The sequence below is a fragment of the Dermacentor variabilis genome, chromosome 2, assembly GCF_050947875.1.
Source record: "Dermacentor variabilis isolate Ectoservices chromosome 2, ASM5094787v1, whole genome shotgun sequence".
Taxonomy (NCBI): domain Eukaryota; kingdom Metazoa; phylum Arthropoda; class Arachnida; order Ixodida; family Ixodidae; genus Dermacentor; species Dermacentor variabilis.
In genome coordinates, this window is record NC_134569.1 from 186866414 (window position 1) to 186883823 (window position 17410).

Below are 17410 nucleotides of genomic sequence, written 5' to 3' on the forward strand. Positions count from 1 at the left end.
CACGCATCATGATGCCACTCACAAGGCAAGAGAAGCGAGGGCGTTTTTGCCGAACCAATCATCCTTGTCGGTCTGAGGAAATTCAAATAGTACACGCCTCGAGATTAGTGACAAGTTCTCGCTAGCTTGGACAGTACAGCGTGCTTCCGTAGCTTCTTTCGGACATTTCTGCGCATGGGAACATGACATAATCAAAAAATATTTTATACTGAAATAAAAGCTTTCTCAAAGTAAACTGTGCGTCGTTATGATTGTAAAGGGACGAAACATATCCTTTGTGCTGAAAATTTTACCAGAAATATTTGACGGCGCGTCCAGATGTGAACGAACCAAAAAATATCAGCGCAGGTAACGCCGACACAAGAGCCCCAAATCACAAAGTTATGTTTGCGCTTGTCAAAAGTTCATGGCTGCGCCGAGGAGTGCTGTATATCGGCCAACCTCAAATAACCACGTACTTCCCTCCAGCAGTCCTCGTTCAGGTCACTCAGCAGCGCCCCTCCGTCTTCGCTCGAGTAGCACGACACACGCTGACGGACGACGCCTGCGAGTCTCATAAAGTTGTGCATGTCTTCAAGCGAATTGACCGCTTCTCTGATCATGACGCGGGCGTCGTCCTCACTAACCGAAGAAAGCTCGGCGACCTGTTCCGGCAGTGCTGGATGAAGGCACATGCTTTCCAGCGCTTCAGCGCACGCCCTGTCAATGATACAATTTAGTTAATTAGCTGAGAGAACGTCATCTTATAGTTAGAATAAGACGCTGTGCTAATGGTACGCTGAAACATTCACCAATGTCATTATTTTGGAAGTAGCACTGAAGCGAAGGCGATTACGTGTTGGTTACACCGGGCGTCAATATATTGCAGAACAGTTTTGTTGATGGAACTGACTGGAATATGTGTTTCTTTTCTCAGCTACAATGTTGAGTTTTTGTAAACATTACTGGTTTCTTTAACGGCCCGTAAATACTTCCAATTTAGTTTGTTGGCATGCGATACCTTAAGAAGGTAAGATACGTGTATGGGAATAAAACACAGCGTCGCAGAAAGCCAAGGCTGAATTCTCGTAATGTTAGGAGCAAGAAACACATTGCCTACACTCGTTGTGGCGAACAGCAGTGGGAAAAAGTCATCGTTGAACATAAGATACTTCCTAGCGTAGGTATAGTGAAGGATTAATTTTGCTGTGTTTGGGTAGGCAAGTTCGTAGGTTGTTATCAAGTAGGAATTCTCATATGACGCGGTATCGTGACGAGCTAAAGTTAGTTGCACCATGTGTCTACTCTAACAAAAGCTTTGTCATAACCACGTGAAATGAAAGCCCAATGAGTTTGAATAGGTTACAGATGACGGAATAGCGCTTTTCAGGAAACGTTGCCAACTCGCTCATACGGATGAAGTGATCAGCATCGATACTTATCTAACATCCGCTGCCTCATTTGATGGCGAAATAAGCATGCGAATCGATACTGTTGCTCCTAAGGCTGGCTTGGTTTCCTGCTGCAGTGTTCAATGTGCCATACATAGACATGTAATTCGGGCCGGTGTTAACCGATTGACAGTTTTCACAGAGCGTCTCACACGCTTCACGCACATTCAACGTTCATTCAACGCAAATTCAATACACAGAACCGCTGTGATTTCAACGTTTCAATACGCGCACTTCCCCGAGGCGCCCGCGAGGCGCAGTCATCTTGGCTACAAAGCGTCAAACAAGCCCAGCTGACGAAGACTAACGCTGTGCTAAATAGCTTCTGTGTTGTAGCAAGGCCTGCATTATTCGTTCCTGTGAGTGGCTGCGGCCAATTTGTTAGAATGGATGGGCAGTAGAGGGGCACACCATAAATTCTCCACTAAAACTCTCTATTACTGCAAGCGCAGTTTTCGCATATGGGTAACTCACGACAACCTTTACTGTTACCTAAACGGAGCAAGTATAGGCAACGAATGCGGTGCGTCTTCAGCAAGAAACCATGTTTCTCGAGGTACTTCCTAACCTGGCTTGCGAACAGTGCTAGTTAATAACTCTGTCGTGCATACGTACCAGTCGCATCGATCTCCACTCAGGAATAGAGCAGCGCGCCGAAGGAGTCCGGAATTGCGTCGCATCGTGTCCCAAACCTCGAACCAGTCCCTCTCCGCCTGTTTGTCGCCCAAAGAAGCGTCAACGACCACACTGAGCAGCGTGTGGTTCTTGGTGATTCCTTTGGACAAAACTTTGAAGAAGGCGCAGGCGACGTGCGAACTTTCGGGAACGAAGTACACGCGTTGCATGTTCTTGCTTGACTTGACTGTCTGCGCCAGCATCTCGGTGTCTCGTTCCTCCATATCGGGCACTTCCACGTGCAACTCCGTTACGCTCACATTTTGAGACAAAGATGTGAGAATATCCGTCCAGCAGGTTCTCGGCAGGTAGAGAGAAGGGTCGGAAAACAGTATTAAGTGCAGGTTTTTCAAGGCGACTGATCCTCTGATGTAGTCAGCAATCAGTGAAGACATTAACGAGTCCATAGTGTGCTTAGCGATTACCAAATGGACCGATGTGACGTGACTTGCGGAAGGCAACCTACGCATTATGCGAGAGAACTCGCTTATCGTGTCACTTCGTAAACACGCATACATCTCAGAAAATCCTGTGTATTCTAGCATATCGGCACTTTCTGGAGGAAAGTTCGTTTCGAAGAAAACCTGCTTCTCTGCGCCGACCTCTTTCAAAGCGCTGCATATGCTTGGGAGAAAGTGGTAGTACGTGACATTCCATTCGATAGTTAGCCTTAAACTTACTTTTGTCGGCAGTGCCCTAATTAACGTCGCCCACTGCTCCAACTTTCCGGCGCAAAACGGCAGCCTGACTACGGTCATCGTTTGGTTTTCTCTTAGCGCTTCCAGCCACTGATCATAGACGGTGTCATCTTGCATTAGCCTGTCTTGTATCGTCGAAATCATGCTAAACCTGCTTATTGTTTCGTTTTTAGCAAATAACATCGGTATGAGCTTGGCACTTTCGGCATCGACGGCGAAGTTGGTCAGGTTCACTTCTGCGACAGTATTGTTTCCTAATAGGCCTTTCACGATCCATACCAAGGAGTCTTGCATTTTGTTACAAGCCAGGATGGTCAAAGTTGTTAGCGTCGTGGTCTTCTTCAAGTACTCTGCGAACCCAGCTCGATGGGACAGCGACGCTTCACTTACAAATGACTCGTCTAGCGAGAGCTCCTTGAGGCTGCGGTTCTGTCTGAGTGCTGTCAGGAAGGCTTCCGCACCGTGCATTTTGATGCACACCATAGGTAATCGCAATGCTTCCAGATATGTCGTCGTTTGGAGAAGCCCTGACAGCACGTCTAGAAAGACCACTGGACATTTCCAGGCCGACGTGCATTCGAGTTCTTCCAATCTGCGCAAGGAAGAGATCAACTTGCAAATGTCCTCTTGCGCCTTCCTACTTGCGAAACGGGGATCGTGGAATCTCAATACTTTCACATAAGCGTTACCCTGAAGCGCGTCGGCAAGGCATGCGATTTTGATGGGTTCCATCATGACACTGATGTCAAGAGTTCCAACGCAGGGATGCGTGTTTAGCAGTCTGCAGGCAAGCGTCATGGCTCGCTGCATCTGTTGCCTTGCGGGAAGTTGTATCCACGGTTTCTCGAAACTGATCAGGGAGAGTTGACCACGTGGGCTGGACGATTCCCGTAGTTCGAGTCGAGACTGGCAGAGAAATTCATTCCACAGTGACAGCTTGCGGACAATGCAACACGTTCGGTCCTTAGCTGCCGTGCATGGCTCGCATGGTTCGATGCTAGAGCCGGTGAAGCAGGCACGGACTCCGCGTACGTTGGCCAGTTCCGGGTCGGAATGTCTGCCTGGCTCGGCCTCTTGAGGTGGAGGCCCTCTGTACGTAGTGCTCCCACGTTCCACCATATTATCTGCGCAAAACAATATTATTTGGTAACTATAGAATCATTTGTAACGGTTGTACTGCATTAAGTCTGGGTGTCGTCGTATGCTGTTCCAAGCTACATTTATTCACGTCATATACGCGTATATCCTGTCTTAACTGATAGATGTAGAACTAAAGTGTGAACTTTTTCTGGCCTAATAGCCGACTGTGCTTTTGAGAGTAGATGTGACTGCGATAAACATTAAAATATATCGTGGCATACGGCACGAAAAGCATTTTAGAGCGCAGCTCTTAGGCTCCCGTTCCTGCAGCGAGCGTCGGCGTCGGCAATTGCGTAACCGAGCGAAAGAGCACAGCAAAAAATAGAAGAGAGAACGCGGAGCGCAGTAGGGTATGAAAGACGTTAGGGCGAAAGCGGAGGAGACGGGTATCGTGAAAGGAGAAGCGTAGTGCGACGACGATGGCTACGAGATGAAGCCATACTAGTGCACGTCGTCTCGGAGGCCTGTCGAAGGCGGCTCCTGTGAATTGCGCCTACGCGTCACCCATGCGCTTACTCTCGCGAACTCCAGATTAGTGAGGCAGTCACGCCACACTTCGCGCCGTTTTCAACGTGCCGCACGAAACAGATCGTCCGCGCCACCCAATATGTCGCGACATGAAAACACATATAGATCTGCGCTCAAATTTCACATTAGGAAGTATCACAATCGTCAGTGAATTTTTTATCAGTTTAGATCTATTTATCCCAAATATGAATTACTATTTATTGGAGTAACCTGTTTTTTGTGCGCAGTCACTGCATCGCTGCTTCGATTACGTTCTCTCATATAAACGCTCCACTGGAAACAATTTACGCAGTCATTTACGCAATCATTTCCACTTAATGTGAACCACAGTCACTAAGTATTCACAGCTGTTGCTGTGCATGTCTACTTATTGTGTTAAACCACAAAACTGAACTACCAGTAAAAGAAGCGGAAGGAAGACAGCGTGATGGGGTTGTGGCACTCGGGTTATGAACTAAAGCAAACGTACACTGGAACGGCGATCATACTAGGTATCACCGACGCAACGCATCTACACTCACCTTAATTTCGGCGGTGCGGCTTCGTCGCTTTCGGGTGAAAAGAAGCTGTGACTGTTCTTGCGATCAAGGTCTGTGCAAGTCAAGACTTTGGTTTGGCTTCGTTTGGTCTTGTCTTTTTCGTCTTACCTCCCAAACACTGCCGCATGCCCACTATGGAGTTCTTCTTCTTCGTCTCCTATAATCGCGTATGCCAAGGACAGGCTTTACCCGTAGCAACAAACAAAAAAAATTGACGACACTATGCTTTTTCATGAAGAAGAAAACAAAAACTTCAAAGCTCATCCACGGGTGATTCCGCGAAACATAAGTTTTTCCTATTCTTTCTTCCTTTTGTGTAGTTGTTTACTTCATGTAAACAGGCAAAAAGCGACAAATTCGCTTGAAGGAAACCTGAACACCCCTTGTACATCGCATACATCAAACGTACATGCTCAACTATGTCAACACAACCAAAATGAGTACAGATCTAAGCACACAAAAGAAGTTGTACAAGACACACTCGCCATCTCGGCCCTGCGAAAGTGGATGTCCAGAGAAGGTGTTGAAAACCACCACTGCAACTGCTGAGGAGGGTATGTAATTCTTTATGGTTTAGAATGATGCCAGTAGTGCTATTTAGAAGTAATAGCAGAAATGGGAGTAATTGTAGTTTTGACAGAACGCCGCCGCCCTTGGTGACGCTCCAACAACATTGAAATCAGTTGCTAGGCTGGTTATTTCATATGCGAAATGCTAGGGACGTCCTACCCCACGTCGCAAGCTGCCGTCGCCGCAACAGCTTACGCAACAGTAGTCTTTACCGGGAAACACATGCGGGGAGCGATCCGTGCCTCGCATTGCTATCACGAGCCCCTTATCATCAATTAGGTGGCTCGGATGCTTGTTTTGAGCTTGGTTTTATTGAAGCGCATGCTGTTCTGACTATTGTATGCGTGATTCCAAAGAATGCATGTACTGCTTGTTTCACTTTGGTGATGGCTTGTAGCCTCTGCCTCACGGGATTATGAGCCATTGCATTTTTTGCTTGGTTACGGGGGTATGAGGAGTGCTAATGGAGATATGAGCCATTGATGAGGATAGTTTTCTGTTGACGGACGCGAAAGAATCCCGGGATCCTAGCCACGTAAGCTTCACTGTAAAAACTATGTATATTTATAGGCGTGCTTAAGACACTGATCCTAGACTTCGTCAGTATACTTCAACGCATGAATGTTATCAAATACATACTATATATATATATATATATATATATATATATATATATATATATATATATATATATATCTGTAGACTGAAACTTGAAAATCACGGAAATTATAAATGGCGTTTAATATATCTAACACACTACAATTTTCTACAACATTGCCGGTTCTTGGTGTGTTCAGAAGTCATGGCTACGTATAGCGGCTTAGTTGCCTATCAATTTCCGTTCTTGCTTTCTTGCTTTCTCAAAGGGTAACTGCCTATCTTAGCCCTTAAGTCAGCAAGATCTTTAAAGTGTGTCGTTTCTGACACATAGATTTTTGTATTTCCAACAGTACAGCTTAAAGGCTGATATGATGATAAAACGTGTGAACAGTTTCTCCGTACGAGCATGATAATCTACCTTTGCAATGTGTAGAATTGTTTCTTTCTTCTAAGAAAGGTAGCTTGCGAATGCTCCTATCTGTATATTTCTGCCACACCAAAAAAACAATAACTTATTTAAGACAAAACGAGGGTGGTTATATATGATTAGCTTGATTGGTTAAGGTAGAGTGTAACAAAATTTCGCAAGTGTGCCGACACATTTGGTTACTTTTGACTTAACATAATCAAACTGAGAATCCTAGATCATGCTTTCATGAAAAATCGCAAGAACTTTTATTGTGTCAACAAACTCGATAGCGGAACGACAAAGGTACAGGTTCAAATTTCTTGCGACTTGATTTTGACGGCAGTGAAATAGAACAGCTTTTGTTTTCGCTGAATTTGTCGTTTACGAATTTGCCCCGTTTCATGTGGGCAATTTCTCCAGTGTTTTATCAGCTCCAGGTATTATACTCGATAGCTTAGTGACAGTGAATAATATTGTAGGACTTTTTTTCTTCCTGGTCTTCTGCAACCATGATATTCTGGTACCACTGCATTGCTACTGTAGTGGCGATTACGATATCAAAGTGTAAAAGCTGTGAGCGCGAATATACCATTTGTTTATTAAATGCGAAGCATTTCTTGGCGAACATTTGCCACTTTTACAGTATCTATCTGGCCGCCGACGTAGTGGTTCTCTCATGGTTGTTTCGTTAACTTGGTATGTGCTAAAATTGGCATAATATGACAAGAGTTTATGAAGAACATAAATGAGCGGTCATGACATGAATATCAATTCATGCTTCTCATGTAGGTTATGAAACAGCCGTCTACCTCTGATGATTCTGATGGTCTGATGATTCTGATGGTCGTTTCGTTAACTTGGGGGGTACTAAAATTGGCATAGTATGGCAAGAGTGTATCATGAATATAAATGATAGGTCATGACTAGATTATCATGGCGTGCGTCATGTAGGTCATGAAACAGCTGCCTGCGTCTTGGTGCTCTCATGGTCGTTTCGGTAACTTTGTATGTACCACAATTGGCGTTGTATATGACAAGAGTGTATGACGAACATAAATGATAGGTCATGACATGAATATCATTGCAGGCGTGTCATGTAGGTCATGAAACTGCTGCCCACGTCTTGGTGCTCTCAGGGTCGTTTCGTTAACTTGGTAGGCTCGCCGCACACTGCTTCGTCTAACATCGATTCCCGCAGGGCGTGGGCCGGCTTTTATTGGAGTGCTGTCTGCCTGTCTCTCTGTCTATGCGTTCGTCTGTCCGTCCGTCCTCGTACACTGACTCAGCCACCCAAGCTTCAACTTTTTCTTTAATTATGGGCTTTTACGTGCCAAAACTACTTTCTGATTATGAGACACGCCGTAGTGGAGACCTCCGGAAATTTAAGCCACCTGGGGTTCTTTAACGTGCACCTAAATCTAAGTACCACGGGTGTTTTCGCATTTCTCCCCCATCGAAATGTGGCCATCTTGGCCGGGATTCGAACCCGCGACCTCGTGCTCAGGAGCCTAACACCATAGCCACTGAGCAACCATGGTGGGTGAAGCTTCAACTAGCTTGGGCCTCTGGTTAGGTGCTCGTGGTAGCGATGCCGTCGTGGTTCTTCTATCGTCGTCGATCCAGCTTAGTAATTCGACAGTTGTCAAACCGTCGTCATCCTACAGTCCTCGTCATCTCATTGTAGTAATGCCATCATCGTCATACAGTCGTGATAGTGCCTTCGTCACTCCATCGACACGATATTTTATTCATCTTTCCCCCGTGATCATGTTGTCGTTATTCAATCACATTTCAACCGTCATCATCCTACATTCTTCGTCGTGCCGTCATCATTGTGGTTCCACTGAAGTCATTACAGCTTCTTCATCGTACAGTCCCGCCACGCCATGTTCTCATGCACGTCTCAGTCTTTTATTATTTTTCTTTAACGCTTTCTCTTCGGTAGTGTCTCTCATTTATCGAAACGATTTTCGCCACTTAGCTCGGATAATGGGAAGTGACCGTGAGCAGCGTGTCCTCAAGCCCACTCGACCGTCACATCTGATGCACCATCGTGTCATATGGATAAGCACGTTTATTGCTATGTTTCTAAGGTACGTTCATTCTGCTGTTTAAGAGCGCAGCCCTTAGGAGCCCGTTGCGGCGGCGAGCGGCGGCGTAACCGAGGGAATGAGCAAAGGATGAAGAGTGAACGCGGAGTGCAGCGCGGGACGAAAGACGCCAGGAGGAAAGCGGAGGAGAAGGGCGCAGCGGAACCGTGAGAATAAAAGCGGAGCGCGAGAAGAAAAGTGTAGTGAGGCGACGATGGCTAAAAGATGGCACTAGACTAGATCGCGTCGTCTGGGAGGCCAGCCTGCGGACCACGCTCACACGGTACGCGCTCTCTCTCGCGATCTCCAGATTAGCGAGTCAGTCACCTTACACTTCGCCCCGTTTGCAACGCGCCGCACGAAACAGATTGCACGCGCCAGTCAATATATCGCGAAATGAAATACGAAAAAAAAATATATACCAGCTAGTTTCCCAGCGGCGGCGGTGACAACGAGCGGCGACAAGGTGACGGAGAGCGCCGTTGTCGTATCGTAGGCGGCTGCGGCAGCGCTCGGAAACGGGGGAGTCACTGCGGTTCGCGTGTCTTTGCTGCAGCCATTGCAAAGAACTGGGATACAACCAGGGCTCGTCAGCGGGCGCGCGGGTTGTATTGGCATTAAACCGTGGAGCACGCTGCTGGCGGTGGTGGCAATACCTAGCAATGTGTCCAGGCACACCGCAGCTGCAGCAAATGCGAGAGTCGCGGCTTGCCATGGGTGACACCGGTGACATGCGTATCGCAGGTAGAAGCGCATTCGCAGGCTAGTTGTAGGAGAGAGGAGCCCGCGGAACAAATCGTTGTGGTCCATCTTGCAGGCGTTCCAGACTTGTCGGTTGCGGTGGCAAGTTGCTGCTTTCCGGACGATCAGCATAGGTCCTGCGAGGCTCTCGGTGATTCTGACGTGTCCAGGCGGCTTGGTGGCACACGAGAGCGATCGTCAAAGGCACACTGATGGCAGACATGAGCGTCTTCAACAACTTCACAGCGTTCAAGCTCTTCTTTAACCACGTACCGAATCACTAAGGAGATGTCGTCGTGGGCTGGGACGGACTCACTTGCAATAGCGGTGACATTGTCCAAGTGTCCGAACATTGGTCCAATCCTTCTCATTTTTGACGTTTCAAACGCCCGGCAGTGTTTCTTCAAATCAGACGGAGTACTAAGACATTCCTTCATTATAAGAAAACTATAAACATATTCCGCGATTCCTTTAAGCAGATGTTCTATTTGTCCTTCTGTGTCATGGTGTCGATGACGATTCCGCATAGTTTCAAAACAGCCTCTATGTACGTTGTACAAGTTTCGTCAAGTAATTGAGCTCGTGGGGAAAGCGTCTGCTCAGTCTTCTTTTTCTTAGAGATCGGGTCCCCGAAGCACTTCGGGAATTCTTCTACAACATTATCGCAGCTTGTCAGATCGTTCTCGCGGCTTTCAAACCAGAGGAGCGCGGCTCCATCGAGAAAAATAAACCACGTTATCGCACTGCTTCGTAGCGCTCCAGTTGTTGTGGCGATTCACTCTTTTGTACTGTTTCCGCTAGTCGTCGACGTCTTCGTTCGCCTTCCCCGAAAAGGTGGGTGGCTCTCGCAGTGGTGTACAGTAGACAGCCTACCCCGCGTGATTCCTGTCTGGTTCCCCGCAGGTGAGGTCGTGATTGCCTTCTCCGGAACCGGCCATGTCCGCTGCTTGTGGCCGTAAACCGGGCAAGCGTCTACTCTGTCGGAAAGTTGGTAGAGCTGGGTCATCCCGGATCTTCCAGGATTTACCCCAAACCTCTACCAAAGATGTTACGAAAGATGTTTATTTACAGGGTGAATCGAGGTCCAGGAGGAAGCCACAGGCAAGGCCCATCATGCGCACACCCTACTTCCTCTATCTCGGCCTCAGTCGCGCAGTGCTCTTACAATATCGAAGAGAATGAAGGTGTACTTTTACATTGTTACGCGCATGTAGCACTAGGTTTCCCAGAATGTGCACGACATCTTCCTTCGGGCAGTACGGTTAAATTTTCGGTATCATCCGAATGCTTAGTTAGTTGTAGACAAGGCCTATTTTATCACCATCCTCCCTTTCGATTTTGCATGACTACCGAAGCTTGCTTTGTATAGTTCGAACAGGTGCCCAGAAATTTTCTGAAACAGAGAATGAGTGAGTTTCAGTTTAAAACAGTTTCGAAGCACAAACATCAACTTTAGCATAATTAAAGTCATTAGAGAGAAGTCATACCAGTGACAGGTCAAATTGGTTTCTCTGTTTTTCTTAACCTATACTGTGAACACGCTCTATTGATTAAACGTACATTCCAAACTTGCCTTTTAGAATGACACTATCTATCACTAAACCAATTACTATCGTTTCTGAACCGGGTGAATATATAAAATTGGGAATATTCACCCACTTCATAGGTACTTAAGGCCTTTTTTTCGCATAGTTGCAACTAAATCAAACGAGGCAAGGCGGTTTTTGTGGATTACTTATTAATCAATTAACTGTCAGGAATATTACCAATACAGACCACGGAACATCCTTCGAAGATTATTCTTTTGAATGAACTAAACTGTTCCGTTCCCGGCAATAACTGCGTCACGTAGAATCGAGATATATTATTTTTCGTTTATTAACCAAGCGTTGACGTCCACTTTTGTATAAAATTTTCTGCGCCTTGATTATTTCGACGCAACGCATTCCTTTATTTTAATGTAAATTACCAGCTTTTCTCAGCTGCCGGGTCGAGGTTATAAATGCGAGTCGGGAGCCTAGAAAGAAGAAGAAGAAAATACCGCAGCCTTATTCGGTGTAGTAGCTCGCTCGGAAAATACCAAATTTATACCAGACCTACGTTCCCGTGTCGAACCCTGGGCCTGCGCGCAAGGAAGACATGATCGTGGTGAGTCTTAAGACAAGCTGGTTCAAGCTTTCTCCTGCTAATATGCAATGACGCGCGTAGTTTACTTTCGGAGATGATGCGAGATGTCATCCACACTTAGTTTACCTATATGAACACATTAAGGTTATTTTTGCGGAACCGTACCGTAGACACAATCCATTTGTCTCAAACAGACGGAAATGTTTTCGTAGAAATGCGAACATTCCTTCCTTCCTGTACATAACAACATACACGTTACCCTTCATAGGAAGTGGGTATTCGAGCCAGAAAACATCAAGAAGATAAGGAAATGCAAAGACATAAAAACTACAGCAAGGTACATAGGCGAGACGACAGAAAGAAAGGAACCCTCGGGATTGTCACGATTACGGAACGCGAATGTTTAGACGCTATCTTTGTTGCGGCCTAGGCGCTTTCTCTGCCGATTGTGAGCTCGCCGAATCACTTGAGATTCTCAAAGCACTGCTTCCTTTCTCTCAATTCAGAGTAAAGAAAGATTAATATTGTTGTCGTTCACATGACTATGTTGCTCGGAGTTGCTAGAATGCTCACCGTCTTTATAAGCATACAATGGTGCCGAGCCAATCACCGCCGCGGGCACTAATCACCATCTGGTAAACGCGACGCTCTGGCAAACGCCTGCGCCACCACCGACCGATGAAGGAAAAGATGAGGCGTGACCGCACAGCACAAGAAGTTCCACAATACTGCGACGACAATCGGTCGGTCCAGCCAACCGTAACGCGCGAAAAGCAACGCCACGTGGTGGCGTTGCCGAGAACCGAGCCTCGCATTACGTCATCCAACTCTCCTTTCTCAATGATGGAAGCACACGCGATGCCACGTGCACTTCCACCAATAAGAAAACACCTTCGGCGCGCTGCCAAGGAGCGGGTTGGGGGTGGCTGCGCCAACGCCGACAACATACAGCTGAGAAACAAGCTAAGAAAGCTAACGCTTTAAGACAACCCGTCTGGAAATTTACCTAGACTTCGCCAGATTCGAATGTCTGTTCGACGCTTTCGACCGAGTTACTGCGAAATGTATTTGTCAGCACACAAATCGTGATCACGTTTCAGAGCACGTGCGGCGATCGCGCCATGTGCCTCGTTAAGCACTTGTATCATGTTAAAGACCACCAGTGTGACGGCCGCTAGCATAAAATAAATTCCTGACGGCTAGCGTAGTCTAGCCGCAAGTCAATGAACAAATAGTAGGCACTCACCTGTTTTATTAGCAGCAGCTATAGCGAGTAATACTACCTAGGAACATAAGTGCCGGCGCCAATTGGCCACCTTGGCTGCGTGTGTCCACGTCACGCCCTTTGCTATCGTTAGCGGTGAGTTTAGCCGAACTCCGGCTACCCACAAAGCCTCCTTAAATAAGATGAGTTTTGTGAGTATGGGCCCGGGCACGCGTTTGATCCGTGATGTATTTGTGTTCATAAAATAATGAGTTTGGGTACATTGCCGTGATAAAGCCTTGGATGCACGAATTTCAATAAAGTTCATTTATTTTTCTTAACTTCAAATGTGCGTTATGCTCGTGATGTGCGCAAATACTAAAGATAATATTACAATATATTAGTCGTATAGAAATATTACCAAATGAAAATACGCATCGAGGGATGCGCAATAAGCGTGTATCGCGCACTTTGCAGATGATAGTGTATATATTGCAAGAATTTGTTTAAACCTTGTGTGCAGTGATATCAATAGCTCCATTTTTTATAAACGTGCTTATCTTTCTCATTCTGTGTTATGAACTCAGTGTTTATTCTTTTTTTTTACAATTTCTCTCCTACTACTTTACTCGTAACTACAATTCACAAGGGGAGAACGTGACCATCGACGTTTTTTGTTGTATTCGCTTTATATTTATTTTTGCTTCTTTTTTAATGTACGTTGCCCTGTTAATTATCCCTTTCGCTTTCTGGCATGGCCTATTTTGTTGCTGCTGTACCCGTACATAGCCTTCCCCCGTCGATCTGATGCACTGTAATGGACCACCAATCCATTGATACTTCATCATAGTAATTAATGATTCCAAAGGAACATTGCTATCGCCTTCCATTTAGATGCCTAAATTTTCACCCGAAGTTGAATATTTTTTAACTCCAAACGTTTATCGATCACTACAATTATCGAAAAAAAAACATTAAAAGCTTGCCTTTTTATCGAATGACAGAAACCTATAGTGCACTCATTTGCTGCTGTTTGCATAGCAAGCCACAAAATATGATCATCATTGTCATTACTGTAAATTCCTCATGTCTCCTCTAGCATCGGTGTTTTACGTTCTAACAATTGCGGGACTGGCTCAGTGAAGAAGCAGGGTGTGCTTTCTGTAGACTGTTCTTTTTTTACTCACTAGGTTTTAATAACCAAGTGTGAGCTGGGAAGTCCTTTCGCGGTAACAACTACTTGTTCATACGTATCGACATTTCAAACGCTTATTTTACAGACAACGCAGTACGTTAATTCTGTTTGCACTTAAAGGGACACTAAAGAGAAAAATGATTTCTTCTGCATCAGTAAATTACCTCTCTAGGACACCAAAAACACTACTCTTAGTACGATAAGACGCTTGGTGAGCCAGAAAAAGCGCAAGAACGAAAAACGGGTGGCGACGCCCCTTGAAGTTCCCGCACCTGGTCGCTGTTACGTCATATATTTTGATGGCATCTTCTAGGGCCTACTTAATTATATAGCGGTACAGCTTGACTACACTGTGTTTTAAAGCATCCAAATATTAAACATGGCAAGTTTCGGGAACCTTTAATCAGCCAACGTGGCCCAAATGCGGAAATATACTATGGAATCCCTGACGTCAAACTGGCGTAGCGGCGTCGGTGTTTCCGACGCGAAATTGAAATACTAATACTTCGACCTGCGTTTTCTCATTTAATAAAGTATTATTTTGAAATTACTGCCTGCAGGTTTCTCAAACAATGCTTTTTTAGTCTAAACTGATTTTTTGATCCGCTTAAGTGTCCGTTTAAGCACGTTAAACGTACGCCGTCGTGGAGAAGGATATTGAAGACGTGATTCAGCATGTGTCAACGAGAACCAATCGCGCGTAAGAAAATTTCGAAACCTCCACTGTTTAAAAAATACACAGGTTTTTTTCTTCTCTCCTGCCTGCTATTTCCTTACAGGTTCCAATTTTCTGCACGAACTTGCCTATCAAGTGGCTCCGTATCATCGCCGCATTCTGCATAGTAAGGGCCTCAGTGCTCATGCATGCTTTGAAATTCCTTCCGAGCAAAGCATTCCCGGCCGAACTACTGAAAGGCACGAACTGTTAGCAGAGCACCAGTTAGATATACCAAAGTGATTTTTTATTCATATAACTAGAGACACCAAATGTCAGTTGAAATAACCCAACATCTTTTGACAACGAAATTATCGTTCGTGAAAGTCAATAGTTTGGAAGTGCTTTTGCCATGACTGACGCCTGGTCTTCGATGGTCACCAAGCGTCAGCGTAGCTTTAGTGATGGCTGTTAAGCTCGTTTTGACCTGGATGGACAAGTGGGTGCTTAGCGAGCCGCAAGAGCCAGTGGAGCCCTGGACTGAGGGCCTCACCCAGACCTGGCATAAGTCAGATTGACGGAACAATTGCTTTTTCTCTGTCTCTCGAACATTTAAGCTGCATTAAGTTCTTCCAATAGGTAAACTATGGATACAGGGAATATAATCATTTGTAAGCGGCATTTTGTAGAAAGAAGAGAGGCTCCGTTTGAACCAAAGTAAAGCGGTCAACTCCGACAATACGGAGGGTTGTATACCACTGTATCGAGGTCAATTCAAACGTGAAGGATTCGTGAAATCAATAGTTTATTAGTATTTCAAGGAGTAGTGGGATCTAGTCATGACTGCTTCATGACTTCGACTTTTACGCATATATTTTGAGGCCTTCACCATCAGTAACGGTTGGACAGCGACGTTGCGAAATCTCAGTCTTGTTAGTAGTCTTGAGGGGATCTACTGTATAATCTTCGATTCATGTTTTGTTTGCCTACAGCAGTACTAAGCAACAAAGCTATTCTCGATAGAGCCGGCGCAATGGCAGCTAGATTCTGATGAGCTACGTCGTCAGTCGTCTAATGATCGCCTGATGCAGCCACAGTGCCGGAGAGTTTCTGCCACTTGGTGGAGTATGTTCGGCAGCGCTTTTGTCCGGTGCAGCTCGACACTGCCTTGCGGTGCCTCGAAATCCATCGCAAAAGAACCGATAGGTGCACGAGTTCGTAATTATCCTATCTTGAACAGCAGCGCGCACAAAAGACGAAAGACACAGACAGGTAAAAAACAAGTACCCCGTTGTTCACTTATTGTGACCTTCGTCTATCGAGCGCGCTGCAGTTTAACCTCAAAATGAAACCAAATCGCGTGGTCTAACGTCCCGAAGAATGCACACGGAGAATAAATGAGTGATGTCGTCGTTTGAGGCTCTGAATTAATTTCAGTGACCTGGGGTAATTTAACGTGCACCTTGCCAACTGGGCTCAGTCGTACGTCCCTGTCCGTCATTTATCCGTCATTTATGATTTCCTTCTCTCTCACTAAGTCTAAGCACACGAACCTTTCCGCATTCCACCGCCATTAGAAAAGAGCAGGCATGGAGCCAACTACGCTCAGAAGCAGAACGCCATAGCCATAGAGCCACCGCAAAGGATGTACACGTGCATGAGCGACCCTCAGATGTCCATCTTCTGTGAGGTACGCGCAGGACTCTCGGGATGTTCAGCACGCTCCTTCGTTTCACTGAAAACAGTGCTTAATATGAGCCGCTGTCTTTGACGTGCGGTTTGAGCCTAGACATTTCAATGCCGTATGTCATCTACGCAGCTCTTCAACGGCGCTACGATCGGCGAGTGCGTGTACAACCTGGTCCAGGAACGCGATCTTCCCGTCACCCTGAAACCTTTTCCAACGTACTCGAAGGTCATAGGTAAGCACGGCGGCTTGCGTTTTGATTTGGCCACGAGAACATGATTTTCGCGCTTTTATCTTTCTTGCAATCGAGAAAGATCAAACAGACGCAGGAAGAAATGTGCTGGACGAAGGGAACGAGGCACAGATAGGTATTAATAGAATGCCTGAGTCGTGACCTAGGTTTCGTACGAGGCAACCGGGGGTACACTGACGCGATGTGCCTGTTTTGAGTCGTTACGTTTTTCAGGACCAAGCGCAGGTCCCTCATTTGTTTCTTTCACTTATTTTCTTCTAAGATCCATTCTGTCAGAAAATTATCGCGTCGTTACTCTTAGGCGCGAGCAGAGATAGCGTTACTAAACATTCAGACCGCGAGCACGCTGTAATGTAAGTAGTGTAACCGTTGTCTTAAATGCATTAAAATGGACTAAAATGCAGCTGATAGCTTTTCATATTGCGGTGAGCCTAGCGATAAGCAACGGACAGGAATAGAGCTCACGAAACTCATGTTTCTAGTATTTCTAGAGCTTCACAACCCGCCGACTCGCTATAATGTGGGCACCACGGCATACTTGCGCGCCGATAGCAACTTGTTAGTTTGCGTCTCCCAATGCTTCTGACACAAACACAAGCAACCCGTGTCCATGCATGGGCCACACAGTTCGTATGCTGACAACCTGCAAATCACTCACAAATCTGACAACTCATACATCAAAGATGTCTAAGCTGTACCATCGAGTTCTCACGCACAATCCGGAAGTAGTATAGTCGGTGACAACCTGAGAATAAAAGGGGCCACGTACGCTGTGCAACTCTTGTCACAATTTTCGTACATGCGCCAGCCAGTTAGGCTCCCTTATTTCCGTGATGTGAAGCGCTGCTGCGTGTTTAAAAGGGCATTTT

General features: G+C 45.9%; 1 protein-coding gene across 1 annotated transcript; it reads right to left on the bottom strand.

Moving 5' to 3' along the window:
* Positions 1–258: 258 nt before the first annotated feature.
* LOC142571105 (uncharacterized) lies at positions 259–3922 on the bottom strand. The gene is made up of 2 exons (XM_075679394.1): positions 2046–3922; positions 259–699 (listed from the first exon to the last, which is right to left on the bottom strand). The coding sequence occupies exons 1-2, from the start codon at positions 3920–3922 to the stop codon at positions 405–407; spliced, it is 2172 nt and encodes a 723-aa protein (XP_075535509.1). The 3' UTR covers positions 259–404.
* Between the last annotated feature and the right edge of the window lie 13488 nt (positions 3923–17410).

Bases quoted from the DNA above. Each gene is read 5' to 3' on its own strand.
- LOC142571105 (XM_075679394.1), bottom strand. From the start codon at position 3,922: ATGGTGGAACGTGGGAGCACTACGTACAGAGGGCCTCCACCTCAAGAG. The intron at 700-2,045 runs GTACGTATGCAC...TATCATTGACAG, and splicing joins AGTGGAGATCGATGCGACTG to GGCGTGCGCTGAAGCGCTGG.